The 18488-nt window shown below is 37.0% G+C and overlaps 1 protein-coding gene across 8 annotated transcripts in view; it reads right to left on the bottom strand.

The window, feature by feature from the left end:
- TENM3 (teneurin transmembrane protein 3) overlaps positions 1–18488 on the bottom strand; it is a gene marked incomplete at its 5' end in the record, with an annotated part of 440276 nt that overhangs the window by 115957 nt on the left and 305831 nt on the right. For all 8 annotated transcript variants that reach the window (XM_079726500.1, XM_079726501.1, XM_079726502.1 and 5 more), the window contains 5 exons: positions 325–525; positions 1608–1802; positions 1996–2097; positions 2531–2741; positions 8044–8258. In XM_079726500.1, coding sequence (XP_079582626.1) covers positions 325–525; positions 1608–1802; positions 1996–2097; positions 2531–2741; positions 8044–8258 — 924 coding nt within the window. The remainder of the gene's footprint in view (positions 1–324; positions 526–1607; positions 1803–1995; positions 2098–2530; positions 2742–8043; positions 8259–18488) is intronic.

Genomic DNA, 18488 nt, shown 5'->3' with positions numbered 1-18488 from the left:
ATTGAAGCTTCTCTGTTTATGAGATAATGTGCTTAAATCTCCAAGCTGTACACAGGCCTTCAGAGTTAAGAAGAAAGAGAGCTTTACACAAGTGAAAGATTATTCTTTACATTAATACTAAAGGAGAAATTTAATGACAAATTGACTAAGCCTGTTTCTTTCCATCTTATAACAAATTTCATTACTTTTAATATTTATTTCTATGAATGTTCACTTTAATAAAATCTATATTAAGTATAATAAGTGTGTTTTAAAAATTAAAATGTCGTAACCTTTAGCTAAACAATATTAAGTGCTCAATCGTATGGCATGTATGAACCTCACCATTTGAGCAGTCTGGGCCAGTCCAATTAGGGTCACAAGTGCAGGAGCCACTTTCTTGAAGATATGTTCCATGACCAGAGCACTGGTCTGGACACATGGTCTTGAGTATTTCACAGTTGTTACCACCCCATCCTGGATTGCAGTGACATTCCCCATGGATACACACACCATGATTAGAACATCCAGGGTCTAGACAGTCAGCTAGTGGAAAGAAAAGAGAACAAATTTACGGTCAAATCTAGAAGATATACACAGGTACATATGGAACAAAGAATTACACCCCAATCTGATTTACCTGAACACTTTGGATACTCAAATGTTTACCCACCGTTTATTTGCAAGAACTTGTTCTGAAAAATGCAGAGAATTTATACAATAAAGCATTAAGAATCATGCCATTTAGGTAATTGAGACTCTTGCAAGGATTTGTAATTCTAGTGAATTACACACTTCTGCTCTTGAGATTTCAGACGACTGCTTTCCGTTCTGCCCAGAGAGTAATAAGTATTGGCTTCTCTATAACAAAATCTGAATCAGCTGACCTAATCCATAACCACTGAATACTGACAGCTGTATGGGACCCTTAAATGTTTGAGAAATAAATGAGTTGCAGACTCTCCATCTCTCTTAATTCACTTTAATGTGCTTTAGATGACGAGATTTAATTTAGCAATTTGACTCAATAAAACTTTACACTTGTAGGGTCAATGGCCTGAAAATTTAATTCCAGAGACTTAATTGCATCACTTTGTGTGTGCAGATCAATAAAATCCATTTGACTGAAGAACGGAAATGGTGCTTTTCTGCTTTTTGAAAAAACAGTTCAACTGCACTTTACAGTATAGCATCTTGACTATCAACATTATATACAGTTATGGCACAAACCCATGACGTATTTTTCTCCACCAGTATACTATGTTCAATATTCTGTCTTTCTAGAGATGCCAAAATGCTAGATTTAGAAGCTGGCATCAAGGTGAAAAACTGCAAAAAAAAAAAAAAAGAATTCAACGGTTCACCATTGGTTCTAAGACAAAAATGTTTGTGTACTTTTCTCAGAGTAAAAAAAAAAAAATTATTCACACAAATGAGAGAGAGCTAAAGGACTCCTTGGTATTTTTTCCTTTTTATTAGGTAAAATGTTCATGAAGCAATGCAAGATCAAAATTACTTTCAGAAGGAGGCGTATAAAAAGATTCATCTGCCAAACGAAGGGTTAGACATATAAGCTGTTTCTTTATGAAGCTATAAAGACAGACCTCTGCAAGGTTTGACATGTTTACCTTCTTCACAGTTCTCTCCTTTGTATCCGGAGTTGCAAGCACAAGAGCCCACGATACAAATCCCACGACCCCCGCACTGCGGGTCAATACACTGCGTATTTGGTACATCACACTCGGTGCCCTTCCAGCCACTGAAACAGAGGCAGCGGCCCTTGGAGTACTGGCCGTTGCCACTACACAGCACTGGACAGGCTGCTGTGAAATAAAACACGACAGAGAAATTAACAGCCACGTTTCCCATCGAGATTGTCCAAGAACAGGCACATCGCTGGAACCAGCAATATGCCATTTCTCCCCCCTTTTCTTTCCTGTCTTGAGAGCTTTCTGAATTGCTCGTGTTTCTACAGCTTATTTATATTGGCTTAAGAAAAGAATCTAACTTGCATACCTCTTGAGCAATCCGGACCTAGAAATCCTGGAAAACAATGGCAAGTTCCAGAAACGCACTCTCCATTTCCATGGCAGTTTCGGGGGCATTCCACCACAGACTCTGAAGAAAAGAACAAGAAGCAGTCCTTGCTGTGCAGCCTGCCTCTCGTGCAGGGTAAACCGTGTCACTTCGATCATTTTAGCTACATCTTGAAGGAAGCACGGATGGCTTGCTCCATAACCCCCCAAAAGTATTCATTCATACCAGATTATTCGAATAGTAAAGCAAGGCACTGACATTTCAAATGCAGATGTTTTAAAGCGTTTTCATGATGCACTGTCCTCCTCCAAGCTACTTCCAAGTGATACTGTCTTCCTGTGCTTCACGGTTTGTCACACAGTCATAAACAAACAACTTAAAAAAATATTTCTCACTTCTACCTCAGGCTTTAACATCCTAGGGATCACTCAAATCGGTGAAGACAATTGAATTTCTAGGCAACACAGTGTTGAGGCCGGAAGCCCGGAAGTGATGCTTTGAAGACAGTTCTTACCTATCACAATGGTATTGAACGACACCTGCTCTGCACTTTTCCCATCATTATAAAAAGCCAGATGCCAGATTCCAGAATCCAGGTACTGGATAAAGCCGGCCTCGTGGAGACTGACGGCCCTCGCCTGTCGCCCGGCTCTTTCGGCCTCGAGCAGGTTCCGCTGCTCCCGGGCTATCAACCTGCTGCCGTCCAGCAGCTCCACAAAGTCGTACTGAGGACGAGCACAAGGAGAACTGGTTAGTGGCCGGAAAGGGTCGGTTGAGCTGCTCCTCTCCCTCCTGCCAGACTTTCCTCCTTCGCTCTAATAAACACAGTGGTAGAAACAGGTTCCTGATTGACAGGTCTTCTAGGCATCGCATTTACAGGGGTGACGGAGATTACCCACTGCACAGCAAACACCACTGTTGTATTTAAACATCACAGACCATTTCTTCCCTTGTTGCGCAATACGGTTTCCAAACTTACTTAATTCTTCTGACTGATACAAAGTGTGTGAGTTTACAGAACAGACTTGTGGTTGCCTAGAGGGGGAGGGGGTTGGGGCAGGGATGGATTGGGAGTTTGGGATGAGCAGGTGCAAACTATTATATATAGGATGGATAAACAAGGTCCTGCTGTAGAGCTATATTCAGTATCCTGTAATAAACCATAATGTAAAGAATATGAAAAAGAATATATATGTATAACTTTGATGTACAGCAGAAATTAACACAACATTGTCAATCAACTATACTTCAATAAAATTATGAAAAAAATTTTTTTTAAAGTTTGTGAGTTGAGGCAGTTTGGGGTTACAACCCTAACCCTGTACTATTCCAAGCCCAGCAGCTCTGTTTTAGTTAGACCATTAGATGACCTCTTAAGATCTTCTCCTATTTAATACTCAAGTAGTAACCACTGCTACTGAATACTTACTCTGTGCCAGGATTATTTTTAATCCTCCTAGCAACACTTCTAGGAAGGCATTAATGTTTACATTTCAAAGATGAAGGAAACTGAAGCTTGAGAAGCTTGATATCTGGTCAGTGGTGCAGGTGGTATGTGAACTCCAGTGCACTTTGCTCCAAAGCTCAGGCTGTTCCCGTTACCCCACTCCACCCCTCTGTGACCCTGATGTAACCATTCCGAGCACCATGGAGAAAGCCATGGATTTTTACTTAGTTACGGTTAGATCAAAAACATAACAAGATGCCTTTACATCTTTGATCAAAAGTCTAAAAAATTAAACAACGGAGGGAGGAATTCTGAAGGGATGGCCGGCCCAATTATGATCATGAAGTCAATCATCATTAAACTTAATTTTGGTTTTAGCAAGATTAATCATGAACATTGGGTAGCTGGAAGAATGTAACCAGAGAATTTGAAGATAATTCAAAAAAATATGGGGACTTCCCTGGTGGCACAGTGGTTAAGAATCCACCTGCCAATGCAGGGGACACGGGTTTGATCCCTGGTCCAGGAAGATCCCAGATGACATGGAGCAGCTAAGCCCGTGCGCCACAACTACTGACCCTGCGCTCTAGAGCCCGTGAGCCACAACTACTGAGCCCGCGAGCCACAACTACTGAGCCTGTGCGCCTAGAGCCCGTGCTCCGCAAAAGGAGAAGCCACTGCAATGAGAAGCCCGCGCACCGCAAGGAAGAGTAGCCCCCGCTCGCCGCAACTAGAGAAAAGCCCGCGCACAGCAACGAAGACCCAACGCAGCCATAAATAAACAAACAAACAAACAAACAAAAGATGGAATGTGACTGGTAATAGTGGGGTAAAATTTTGTAGCCAGAGATAATTCAGTGAATTTGGAAGACACTGCAAAGACTTTCCAACACAGTTTTAATAAACTTGTTAGACAATAGTTTCTTAAAAGTAGAATCATTCAGTGTCTATAGACTTTTACCCAGTTTCATTTTATTCCTGAGGTATGTATTTATGGTGAAAAGTACACTACAGCACTATAAATAAAAATCATTAATGCTAAAGCACTATACATGTGAATCATCAATATTCTACTTTCTGATAGATTCCTTAAATGGAATTTCATCAGACATCTATTTAAGGAAAGGTTATTTATAATGAATCCCTTAATACAATCAAATTGAAAAAAAATCAGTTGTTGGGATTCTAAGAATCAGTTAAATACGTTGCCACTGTACACAGACCTCTTACTGTTACCATTGGACAGAATTTAGAATATCTAATTCAGCTTCTGACACACTACATTTTAAATGTAAATATAAAAGCATTTTTTGTTATTGTTTGGTGTAGTCAAACTGCATTATAACATCATTTAGCTGTGAGAAATATACAAAAAAGCCATAACGTGATTAGCATTCATTTACATCTTTTGAAGATGAAAATAATGACTGGTATGGATATCTGAACTGCAAAATTTCACTGGGATTCTGTTCCGAAATTATCAGAGGAAATTAATTCAGCACGTTTGAAAGGTGCCTCTGCCTCAAATAAGCCATTCATTTTCTCATCAGATTTAAATACTTGCATTAGCATGGCAAAAAGACAAGAAAAAGTTTCTTTTTATGGTCCCATTGCACATAAACACTTTTTTCCCCTAACATAAACACAGTAACTGAAAAAGTGAATGGGAGGAAATTTTGAATTTTAACAGGTCTTTCAAGCCCTATTAATTGTCACCTTTATCATAGGGATCATTATTTGTCATCACAGTGTGAACAATAAAGTGAGGCTGGTGGGGGGGGAGTAGCTGACGGTTGTTGAGTATCTACCCAGTTCGAGGCCCTTCGGGGGGCATTTCACACACAACTTCAGGAGGGCACTCAAATACCTAAAGACACGTCCCCTATCTAACACTGAAGCTATCTCCATGAAAAGGAAACAAACTATGTGGGGTAGAAATTTAATAACCTTTGTTCTCAGGGTGTAAAGTAATCACTTACGGACAAATCTGAGAGTTCTGCTCTGTAATACCTATTCATAAGATTCCTCTGGATTTTTTTTGCGCAGCAAGTCTTAGAATCTTATGCTATTTTTAGGACAAAATTCGGTCTCACCACTTTGGAGGAGCAATCATGAGACAAAGCTTATACCTGATAAAGGTATCTTGGTGGTTTGTTTCTGAACAGATTTTCCATATTCTTAACTCATTTCAGTTATTAAAATGATGAGAACGCAGAATCTATGAATACCTAACTGTGCTCTTATATCAACTCTTTGGTGGTGGTAGATTCTTGCTGTAAATCCTTGACATAGAGGAGGGAGTGATTTTAAAGATCACCTGATGCAACTCCTTCATTTTACAGACAGACACCGAGGCACAAGGAAGTTAGACTTGTGCAAGGTCACAAGGTCAGAAAGTGGCAGGCGTGTGTGCTCAAGAACCCAGGTTTCCCACTCCCATTCTCAAATAGCCTTCACGCAGATGCACTTAAAGGATATAGTACACTATTAACTGTACAGCGTTAACTTGCTTCCTTAGGCTTCTAACTGTCCAGGAGAATGAACTGAGCATCAGGGAGAAGAAAGTCAATCAATTCCTTGGTAACCATCATATGGACAGTTTTACAAAGGGTCACAAAAGACTTTCAAAACTCAAGTGATTACTCTGAATGGTTGGCCAATTTTAATTATTTCAGGTTGATTTATTTAACATTCCCCAGAAACAGAGAAATGTTCAGTTTGGGCTGTTTTATAGCATATTTCATGTTTAACCACTGAACTCAGAAAGAGTTGTCTGCTCTGCTGATCCTGAATAAACTGTAGGAAGGAACTCTAATAACTGTGGAGCTTAAGAAAATGCATAACCTACTTAAACACATATATTGTGGGAGAAAAGAAAAGTGGATATCACGTATATTGTGTTTAAATACCAGAAGGATTATAAGAAAACCTGAAACTACACCTTTTATTCCCTAGTCTTATATGGCATATATAACCTCCAATAAGTCAACCCTAAATCTTTAAATAAACCTTTAAAGTGCCCAATGCATTAGAGAATTTTTTCTGAAATTAATTTTTGGAATTTATAGGTTACAAGCTCGCTATTGTACTTAGTTTAGAGGTATGTTTCTTGAGTTATACAGAAATAATTTAATCATGTATGTGATTCCAATGGAAAAAAAAGGTTTTCTTCCTATTTCACTGGACTACTGCTCTACTAAATGCAATCTATCCGCTATAACTGAAGTCAGAGAGGGCCACCTCCACTGAAGAAAATCCAGTTATTACATCTTAGTCAGTGTCACCTATAACATGAACTAGAGTCAAATGCAATTGTAATCTAAAATTTAAAATTGGACCCCAGTACACAATAAGAGGAATTTGACATGTAAACAGTAAAGGAATTACTTTAACAATGTAGATATGAAAAACGTTAAAAAATTTACAGCTGTATCATTTATATATGTATATGAAACTTTCCCTGATCCATGACATTAGAGACAGCATGTGCAAATTTTCTTACTCATCTTTTTTTAAAGATATTATTTTTATTAGTATAGGGATCAATTTTTCTTTATAATTTATGTTCCGAGGTTATAGAAAAAGCATTTCTCACAAAATTACATAATATAATGCACACATGAAAATCCTCTGGTCCTCATTTGATAAATCCAGTTAAACTCGGCATGAAATTCTATGAGTAAATAAACTGATTTTCAAGCATAACTTTAAGCTCATCTAATTGTCAATTTTAATTAACCATCTATTACATTTTTTGGAATTCCTGTTTTGGGGAAAAGTCTGGGCTCCAATTTTGTGGTAGGTAATTTAAATAATTTCTCTTAGACATAATGGGACCTCTTTAAACCACAATTTCCAATTTATACACCGTGAGCCAATATTAGACTATGAAAAATCCGTGGGATTATCGATCTGTGACAGTTGTGAGGTGATTTTCATGAAAGCAAATTGACTCTAAAGTTCTTTGAACCTACGATATAGGGGCATTTGAATTGTTTTAAGTAATGTGATCATCCTTGGTGACCTATGAAAGCTCTTTTATCTCTGTATTTCAGTGTTCATCATATGTAGACTAGGAATCATGGCTTGAGTTGATAAAGTTTATATCATGATATTTCTGTTTATGTTCCCATAATTTCTTTACAAAGAGTAAATCTGACATAAAGTAAAAAGTATATAATATATTTTCAACAGAATGAATACATGTTTGAGATGAAAATGTCACGCATCTATTACATGAAAGGAGTATGATCTTTGGAAGTGATCATAGAATCTTTCTAAAACGCTTGGAAAATCTATGGTGTTTTACTACGTACTCAGATGATGTTCAATATTCATCAGGTTACTCACAAATTCTGTACATTTTAATCAATCAATAATGATTAAAGCAAGTCAGGAAGAAAATGCTCTTCTTCCTACTAATTCAAAAATCTCAAGATAAGTGTCACCTATATTCAAAATTCTTTTCACTGAAAAAGATCAACACAAAAGTGGTCAAACAGTTAAACAGCTGAACTTAAGAAACAGAATGACTTTAAATGTAAACGAGCAGTTTTCGTTTTGCTGGTAACAGAGCCTACCTGAGTATGGGAAGGTGGTAAGCCTTTTCGGCCATATACTCCGATCAATGCATCTTTCTGAAGAGAGATATTGAATTTAAGAAACTGTGGCTGATCAATAAAGAGCTGTGATCTCCAGAAGATCCCGGGAGGAACCTCTTGAATTGCTCTTCGGCCAATATCAAGTTCTCCGGAATCTATGGTGTTATTTTCTTGTGTAAATCCACCCAATTTTCCTGAATGTAAGAGATCCATTGAAAAAGAACAAAACATTAAAAAGAAACAAAGCCAAAAAACAAAACAGCTTTCTGACTTTCAAAAAATTCTTTTTACTTAGATGCTCAGAAATTTCATTTTCTTCTGATAAATGAAATGCTCTTATTTATTCCTAATTTTCCCTTTAAAAGGCTTTTCTTTGTTAGATGTTGTTCAGCCAACCCTGACTGAGCACAACATCCTTTAAGACATTTAAGTCAACAACCCTTGACTTCCCCCCAAGCTTTGCCTGTTACTGCAACTGTTTTCACACCCACAGTCTTTCTTGATCGCTTGAAACATAATTATCTTACAAATTATATGTGTTGTTATTTCTTGGGAGAGATTAATCTAAGTCTGGTATTTACCAGTCATTCTAAACATACCATAACCCTGCAAAGTGTAAATTAAGGCAGAATGGATTATGGAGATTTCCAAACCAATCCTTAAGCAAACAACAAAAACAGTCAATGGCACAGATTCATGTAGTTCCCTCCAAACTATATAGTAGAATGAATGGGATTCAGATGCCTGAAGGGCGGGTGAGAGAGGGCAGGGGGCACATTATGAGGGCAAGGGAAGGAGGCGGGGTAAGTTTAAGTTCTCACAAGGTTTTAACTAGGCTGCCACAACGTTTCCTCTTCCTTTTGATCGTCACCTCAACGTCGCCTTCAGCCTTCCGCGCATACGTATTATTAGCCCTCTCAGTGACTTTCAACGTGTTGAGAACAAATAGTCTCCATCTCCACTCCCTGAATCTCTGACCCCTCTTAGAGACCATCTCCTTCCCAGTTTTAGGAAGCAGATCCAGGAATCCTCTTTTTTGGTATGTCTCTGCCTCCTTACCTCTTCATTAAGGTTCTTCCTCATTCTGAGGGGGTTAGTGATAGAGAAGGTTTTACAATTTGCCTTAAATGGACACAAAACTGCATTGTCTCTTATTCCATGGAAAGGGTCCATGAACGCAAAGGAAGAGAATGGAAGTGGGCAGATTATTCTCTATCAAGTCAATCTTTTTGAAAGTCACAAAGTTGACAGTATTGAATTTGTCTTTTTAAGAACACTGATCTGAATATTAATTCAGATATTACATAATGTTATAAAATATCCATTATACAACACCAGATAAGTTGTGAATTCAAAATTTAGATGACTTCATTTCAAGATGGAGAGTTGTGAACTATTTTATTTAATGACAGAGGAGAGCCTTCTATCTATGAAGAATTATTAATTTAACATTGAGTTCATTTTTGAGTGTTTACTAGGGACACAGAATTGTGGGTATCAAGAAGAAATATAAATTAGAGAATAGAATCTTAGAGATTAGTCTGGCTTTGATGGCTTCTGCCATCAAGCAACTAGTTACCTGGTTGGGAAGACAACACCTAAAAACTAATAAATTAAATGACCATCTAAAGCAACACATGGTTAAAGGTCAGAGCAAAGTGATATCACTGAAGGCTGGAGGTGGAAAGATTTCACAGAAGGGGTAAGTTCTGAGCTAAACTTGGTAGGGCAAGTAGGCTAAGGTTTCTGAGTTGGGGTGAATATCATAATTAAAAACATGGCAATGGAACTGAACATGTGTTAGGGTGATGCTGAGCAGAGACATCCATCTGGCTAGAAAAGAAGTTAAGAAAGGCAGGAGTCAGATAAACCTGGGTTTGAATCCCACCTCTGTCAGTAACTAGCTGTGTGCCCTGAAGGTATATACTAAACCTTTGATTCTAAACCTCATCTGTAAAATGGGGCTATAGTCATAATGCAATCGCAGGACTGCTATAGGATTACATGAGCTATTCTATATAAAGCACTTGGCTCTCAGTAGGTATTAAATGAATGGAAGACATTAATGGGCTTGTCATGGAAGTAATAAAAGATAAGATTGGAAAAGGAAAAACGATATCAGATGGTGGAGGCCCCTGAATACCAGGTTAAAGAATTTGGTCTACTACTAGAGAATGGACTTGAGGATATGGGGAGGGGGAAGGGTAAGCTGTGACAAAGTGAGAGAGAGGCATGGACATATATACACTACCAAACGTAAGGTAGAGAGCTAGTGGGAAGCAGCCACATAGCACAGGGATATCAGCTCGGTGCTTTGTGACCGCCTGGAGGGGTGGGATGGGGAGGGTGGGAGGGAGGGAGACGCAAGAGGGAAGAGATACGGGAACATATGTATATGTATAACTGATTCACTTTGTTATAAAGCAGAAACTAACACACCATTGTAAAGCAATTATACTCCAATAAAAAAAAATCTACAAACAATAAAAAAAAAGAATTTGGTCTTTATAATTCATGTTCCCTTATTTTATTTTTTTTGTGCATTTTTTTACATCTTTACTGGAGTACAATTTTTTACAATGGTGTGTTAGTTTCTGCTTTATAACAAAGTGAATCAGTTATACATATACATATGTTCCTGTATCTCTTCCCTCTTGCGTCTCCCTCCCTCCCACCCTCCCTATCCTACCCCTCTAGGTGGTCACAAAGCACTAAGCTGATCTCCCTGTGCTATGCGGCTGCTTCCCACTAGCTTTTTTGTATTTTCAACTCTGTCAAAGAGCATTATTCCACCCCTTTTCTTGAAGGTAGGTATATATGTATATACATAAATATATATAGGCATTGTGTTACTATGCATATAATTTATGGCATGTTTTAAAAATAGGTACTTGAAATAGATTTAATATGGGTTAATTATACTTCAATGCTACAAAGGCACTTATCTGTTAATATGTTTTGTGTGTGCGTGCGCATGCATGTCATCAGGAGAAGCAGAATTCAAGATTAGTAAGAGGGCTTCCCTGGTGGCGCAGTGGTTAAGAATCTGCCTGTCAATGCAGGAGACACGGGTTCGAGCCCTGGTCCGGCAAGATCTCACATGCCATGGAGCAACTAAGCCCGTGCGCCACAACTACTGAGCCCATGTGCTGCAACTACTGAAGCCCGCACGCCTAGAGCCCGTGCTCCGCAACAAGAGAAGCCACCGCAATGAGAAGTCTTCACACCGCAACGAAGAGTAGCCCCCGCTCGCCGCAACTAGAGAAAGCTCACGCGCAGCAATGAAGACCCAACGCAGCCAGAAAAAAAAAAAAAAAAAAAAGATTAGTAAGGAACAGATGTTTATGGTAGATATCCAGGTTATGGTCATTAGGGTCTAGAGTAATTCACAACAAATCACATTTATGGATAAGTGTGAAGTTTGAGGGACAGTGTGTTATTAGTAAGTGTTGGCATTCTTTTCTATCTGGACTACTGTGTCCTACAACGACATATGACCATCAGGTGCAAAGGACAGCTCCAGCTAAACAGAGACCCATTAAAGGTTCTGGTCAGGCAAAAGGTGACACGAAATCACTGTCTCAAGGACATAGAAGTGCAGTAGTGTGGGAAGCCCAGAAGTGGAGAGATGAGTTAGGATACAGTTGCAATAACCTAGGTAGGAGGCAGGAGGGGGCTGTACAAGAAAGCTTAAGAAAAAGTCATTATTTACAGTTTCACTTCCTTTCTTTTTTCCTGATGTCTACAATCACGGCAGTTAACAGTCCTTTACCTACCAGGTCTATCTTTGTTGAACTAACTTACTAATATAAAATGTTCTTGAAAATAAAAGTTCAAAATTGGGTTATAGTAATCATTGTAATTTTTCAGGTATCAACTCACAGACTATAAATCATGCATCATTCATTGAAATTTAAAATATGTATCTTATGATATTAATAAATATTCATTTTAGCAAAATTAGAATACATAAATAAAAAGATAAAAAATATAACCCTATACCCAGACATTACTTTTGCTTGCTATCTAAGCAAATATCTTTCTTTATTCACAGGAATTTTAAAATAACTGAGATCAATTTCTACTTTTCATTTTGGAAGCTTTTGCACAAGAACCTAAATTTCTCATAAATTAGATTTTACCAAAAAGATTAAGGAGGGGGGAAAAGAGAAATGGAATTAACCTTTAGTGAGAACCTACAACATGCCAGGTAGTTTCACCTATACTACTTGTTTTAAATTTCAAAACAACTCTATGAGGTCGATATTATTTTGAGATGAGGAAATTAAGGCTCAAAGAAGTAAATTACATGCCTAAAGTGAGGGCTGAGTCAAGATGCAAATCGAGGTCTGCACAATTCCAGAACTATGCGTTTTATAGAGTCATCCATATAATCTTTGCTTTTTATTAAAAATATTTATTTCAAATTACTGGGTTTTAATGTCTATTCCATATAAAATCAGGTATGTTAGCTCACTGAAAGATACCAGAAAATCTGCTTAGCTTTCAATTTTAGAACATAATTTATTAGGAAGTAATGGCCAGTTTTGTGTGCCATGGACACTATAACAAAATATTCTTTGTGTTACAATTTATTATAAATTCCCAGTAAGTTTTGGTCTGTTGACTTCCACGTGGTGCTTTAAAAAATACCCAATAGAGTAGCAGTCTTTTTTCCCACTAACATGTTAGTAAACATAATCATATTTAAACATGAGATCATTCATATTTGGACTCATTCATTAAGTTCACACATTTCTAAGGCTATTATTATACTTTACTGTTATTAACAAGTTCTATTGTTATCTTCTGAAGCTTATGTGACTTAATCTACTTAATCTACTGCTGGTATAAGTGGCTTTTAGTAGTTTTAACAGTATATACATACTTTGAGAGCTGGTAAGCATTAAGTGGTGCTAATCCCGGAGCTGTTTTTCCAAAACATCATCTTTGCCCAAAAGCATTAGCTTTGGAAATAGTAATCAAGTTCTGACTTCTAGGGTTTCAGGTTTTGCTTTGTTGCTTCTCCATATTCTATTTTGAGGTGTTAAAATCTTTCTCACTGAAACGATATGTGTACCCACTGTTGGGTCAATAAGTGTATCTACTTATCCAATTAGTCCCATAGCTAATCTAACAGGTGGCTCTTTTTCAGAGAGAAGGTTCTTTCATTTGTAAGACAAAATAACCAAGATTGAGTGGATGTGCTTGAATGGGGCAGCAGTAGCTGTGATCATAGTTTTCTTGTGTACCTGTAATTAAAAAGCTTCACAGAATCTCAGAGTTCAAGTGCCCTTGGAGGTCATTTAGTCAAAGAGTCTTCAAACAAGAGTAGTCATACCCCTAGGGAACATGAGGACTTTCCAATGAGAAAAGAGGGATAGAGTATTTTATGGGAATGAACTTCTAGAACCCCAACAACTTCCATATGTAGACGTCTTTACAACAGACAGGCACACCTCTCACACATCCAGAATCTTTCTTTCATACACTGTCTTAGAACATAAAGTTTCCAGTGTGTCAAACAGGCAAAACTGAAAGTATTTTTTGTTGATAAACCTCCTTCAATCAAGACACCATAAACCCACGGTAGGGCTTTAGTGTTTTTCCTGTCTTACACGTATTTCTATCAAAGGCAAAGTGCGGTGAAGTTGAGAAATGGAGTATTTAAGACTGTTGGCACGTTCTAATATCCGGTATATCAAAAGGGAGGGAGAACCTTCTTGGTTCATGCCCTCATCACCCACCCAAACATTGTCCATGAATGTTTTTCATCTGCAGAAGAGTTTCATGATTGCAAAGAGAACATCAATAAAGTAAGAAATGTTAAAGGCAATGATGCCTTACTTAATCCAATGGTCAAACTCCTGGCAAGGATTTGGTCTTTGTCCATCTCTCTACTGCCTGCCTAGCATAGGAATTCGGAGCTGAGGCAGTTGTGACAAAACGCGTATTAATTTATTTGAACTGAAAAAACAAGTCAGATTTTTTTCTGACAGAAGGTAAGTTTGATTTTAATGGGAACTAGCTCTGCCAGTAAATTATATAGTGGTTATTCCTCATAAATTAGTGAGCTAACTAAATACAGATACTGAAAGTACACAGTATGATAAAAGCATTCAAGAGAGATTACAACAAAGGTAAATGAAAATGAACAATAGTTCCATTTTCCAGTCCATTCTGCATATATCAGATAAAGTGCCACGAAGTAAAAGAATAAGAGATATAATTGGCAGTATGTATTTTGCTAAGCCTTGGTGAAGCCTTTTCTGGTATTCTCCACGAAAATTGGGAAATCGTATTGATTCGAAAACTGCATAACGAATCTTTTTGAAAGCAGGTAGTTGCTAATTCTTTGCTTTCAATAAAACTGAAGAAGAAATGTGATGAAGTTGACAGCTTGTAGACCACTAAATATACTTTTTGGAAATAGATCACAATGTGATTTTTAACCTATGACTAATAAGGATTTCAAATAATTGAATGGCATCCTTCTAAAAAAATTCTTCCATTCCCTTCTGCCTATTTTGTAGCAAGATTTCTTATGTTTATACTTATAACAAAGGGCAACAGGAACAGAATTGATACTGAACCTTGCTTTGCTCTTGTAATAACTAATATTCATCAGTGAATACATAAACTATTTGAAAAAGTCCCCATTCATCTCATTCAGAGGTATTTTTAATACATTTTCACTTTTTATATTTAATAGTTATCAAAATGCTCAACATATTTATATCATAATTAGGTTGATTTCATCCAAATATGTACAACTAATAATTGTAAACAAAATTCAGTACAGAATAAAATGGATTTTTAAAAACACTTAAGAGTATTATGGTTGCAGGAAATAAAATTTTATTTATTTATTTATTTATGTTTTTGAATTTTATTTTATTTATTGATTTTTTTATATGGCAGGTTCTTATTAGTCATCCATTTTATACATATTAGTGTATATACGTCAGTCCCAGTCTCCCAATTCATCCCATCACCACCACCTCTGCCACTTTCCCCCCTTGGTATCCATACATTTGTTCTCTACATCTGTGTTAAAATTCAATTTCAATTTGTACACATATTTTGTTTTAGAGGCACAGGACAAAGTAGTTTGAAGATCACTGAAGATCACTGATCTATTCTAGCCTTTCCTATGAAATGTGAATCTCATTTTTAAGTGCCTATCAATGTCTTTTGCTTCAAATTATTACACTATTTAGAATGGATTTATTTTGAATTAAAGTCTCAGAATGTGTCTTTTCTAAAGGGTAGACGCTGACCTGACCCTGTCATTATAATCAGTGATATAGAGATACAAGGACATCACAGATTTTTCTCTGCTTAAATCCACAGAACTGGCAGCTAATATCAGTACAACATTCCTGCTAAAAAGCCTCTATTTGAATGTCAGGAGACTAGAGTTTTGTGAAGGGGCTTTGTCTTTTTAAATTCTGCATTGTTGCTTTTCAAGTCATGGCCCTCCTCTAATTTGGCCAAGCCAAAGTGTGGTCATCCCTGTTAGCATTTTCAAAGGCTCTTTATTGACTGTAAACACACCTGGAAGTCGGTGAGCCATTCACGCCATTTGATAAACTTGTAAATACTTGGACAACCTCTTCCTCTGAAGCTCATCAGTCCTCCTAGATAAAAGCCTGGAAACAGATGTCTTTCATCATGTCCTGAATTCCAGAAAACTTTGGCTTCAGAGGAAATAAAAGGAGGGCCAGCTTCAGTGCTCTCCACGCTCCCTTACTGAGATCTCTCCATCCTTAAGCCCCCCGAGTCGGAACCTGGGAATGATCATAGGAAACACTAAGGCTGTCTGCAGTTTTTACTAAGAGAAGAAGGAGGAAAGATGGAGGAAACAATAGACAGGGCAACAGAGTGCCCTGTAGTTATTCTAAACTCAAAGCCTGTGGGTTAGGAATCAAACCAATTAAAGCCTGCACAGCCAGAGTGAGACGTACCACATCTTCAAACACAATAAAGTATCATCTTGAAGATTTTTTTTTCAACTTGTCCTGTTGTGCCTCAATGTGGGAGCCACTAGCCATCTTTTCACCTACTAACTGTGATTTTTCCTTTCATCAGTTAAGTATGTGTCACAACACTCTTAATGTCTTAAAATACAGTTGTCAGAGTGTGAAAACATAAAGAGACCGAGTACCACAAAGCTACTGTTATTCCTCTCCTTCTTATGTGATACCCAGTTTATATAAAAACACATCAGTAAAGTGGCATTTTTCAGATAATGCCTTAAAAAAAGAACTCTGTACTCTGAGATATTTTATGAATAATAGTTTACCAACCCTAGACTTTATAAGGACAAAACAGAGTAGTATTTAAAATCATACCAGTAATTAGGAGGTTTGGTATGTTTGAAAATTATTTTGTGATATCAGAAAACAGCCCAAAGTTAAAAAATACTGCATTTTTTGTTCATAGATATCACAAATTTGCTGCCTGCACATCATGTGAGTAAACCAGCCTATAATGATTAAAATGGAAAGGCAGAAAATAAATCCAACTGTGAAAGTCTAACTCAACTGCTGAGGAAGGTAAATGATAATATCATTTTAAGTCCCACAGCGGCACTAATAATTAAGACGTCAGGAAGCAAGGTTGGGCATTTATAGACAATCAATAGCCCACCCTCCAACTTGATGACCTAACCTTGGATTCATACCCTGACTTTGAGAGCTCAGAGAGAACATATCTTTTTATAAACAACCACATGCCATAACTTAACATTGTGGATACAGAGTGTTACATCAGAAGCTAAGTGAATTAAAACACTACCTTGCAAACATAGTTTAATGGACAAAATCAATATAGCACCTAATTAAGGAACTATTATACAACGCAACAACATAAATACTATATACAATATTGAATAAAACTCAATGCTCTTGCAGCCCTGTTAGCTCCATTTCTTCAATTCACAGGCAATCTTTAACTTGCCATAAAATCTAATTATCTGAAATTGGCTAGTATTTGAGAAAAGTCATACATGCTGAATAACAATGAAAAATTAAAAAGCAATTTGAATTATTTTGTTTAAAGAGGATGAATCACGTATATGTAGCTTTTCAATCTGTACTCATACAAAAGGAGGTTTTTTGTTGTTGTTGAGATTTAATTGACATACAACATTATGTTAGTTTCAGAAGCACAACGTAATGACTTGTTATTTGTATATATTGTGAAATGATCACCACGATAACTCTACCGTACATAGGTACCATTTTTTTCACGTGTGATGAGAACTTTTAAGATCTACTCTCTCACAGCTTTCAAATATATGATAAGTTTTGTTAACTATGGTCACCATGCTGTACATTATATCCCATGATTATTTATTTTAAAACTGGAAGTTTTAAAATAAATTTCTTTCTTTGTTTTTTTTTGATTGGATAAGTCATTTGCTAGAGTTACACTAACCAAAATGTATGGCCTGCATTTTGTCTTATATTATCCCAAATTATCCTATGCTAAATTTTAACATTTGTCTTATTGCTCCTTTCCAATAAAGCTAGTGTGTAATGTCCTGCCATGGTATCCTCTACTTTTCCTTATTGTGCATTTTCTAATTCATTGGAATTGCTTGCTTGAATCCTGTCTTGCCTAGTAATTCACACACTCTGGGAACAACAAATGTGACTGTCTTTTTTTCTCACTGCTATGTTCTCAGAACCGTGCTCTGTGCATGGCACATAATATTATATGCTCAATAAATAAATGCAGAATGAATGAATACTATGCATTCAAAGGAGGATTAAGGAATAGATTTCTTCCTAAAATCAAAATAACTAAAAATATAAATAACTAATGATAGGTATTTCTAATATTGCTTTAGAGGGTATTTTGATGCTGATTTAAGGATCTACATTCTTAAGAATTTTGCTACAAATACAAGTAAAGTACGTAATCTTGAATTGCAAAAACAAGAGTGAAGTAATAGTTACTGACCTGTATAACCTACTCATCATGTTCCAGCCACTGCCTGGCCCCCTACATGCATTAAATGATTTTAACCTCACTATGGCCCTATGAAGAAACAGGAGGTTAAAGAAGGTAATTTGCTTAAAGCCACCCAACAAGTGCACAGCTTTAATCCTTAATCACTCTGCTGTACCAACATCTGCTTTGTGTACAGTTAATGCAAGGCACTGTGTCGGGCCCTTTATATACTTTATAGCATTTAGTCATCCTATTTTCATTCACTCATTGGACAATACTTATTGAGCATCCATTACATGCCTATAACTGTGCTGACAGCTTTGAACAGAGAGCTGGAAAAATAGTGTGCCTTACACTCTAGCAAAGACGACACATTAAATAGTAATGGTGATAACCACCAACAAGTATTTACATTGACTATTCAAGACCATTCTAATTGATGAGAAAGCTGAAGCACAAAGATG

The sequence above is a fragment of the Hyperoodon ampullatus genome (genome assembly GCF_949752795.1).
Source record: "Hyperoodon ampullatus genome assembly, chromosome: 20".
NCBI lineage: Eukaryota > Metazoa > Chordata > Mammalia > Artiodactyla > Ziphiidae > Hyperoodon > Hyperoodon ampullatus.
This window is presented reverse-complemented; position numbering and strand designations above follow the sequence as displayed.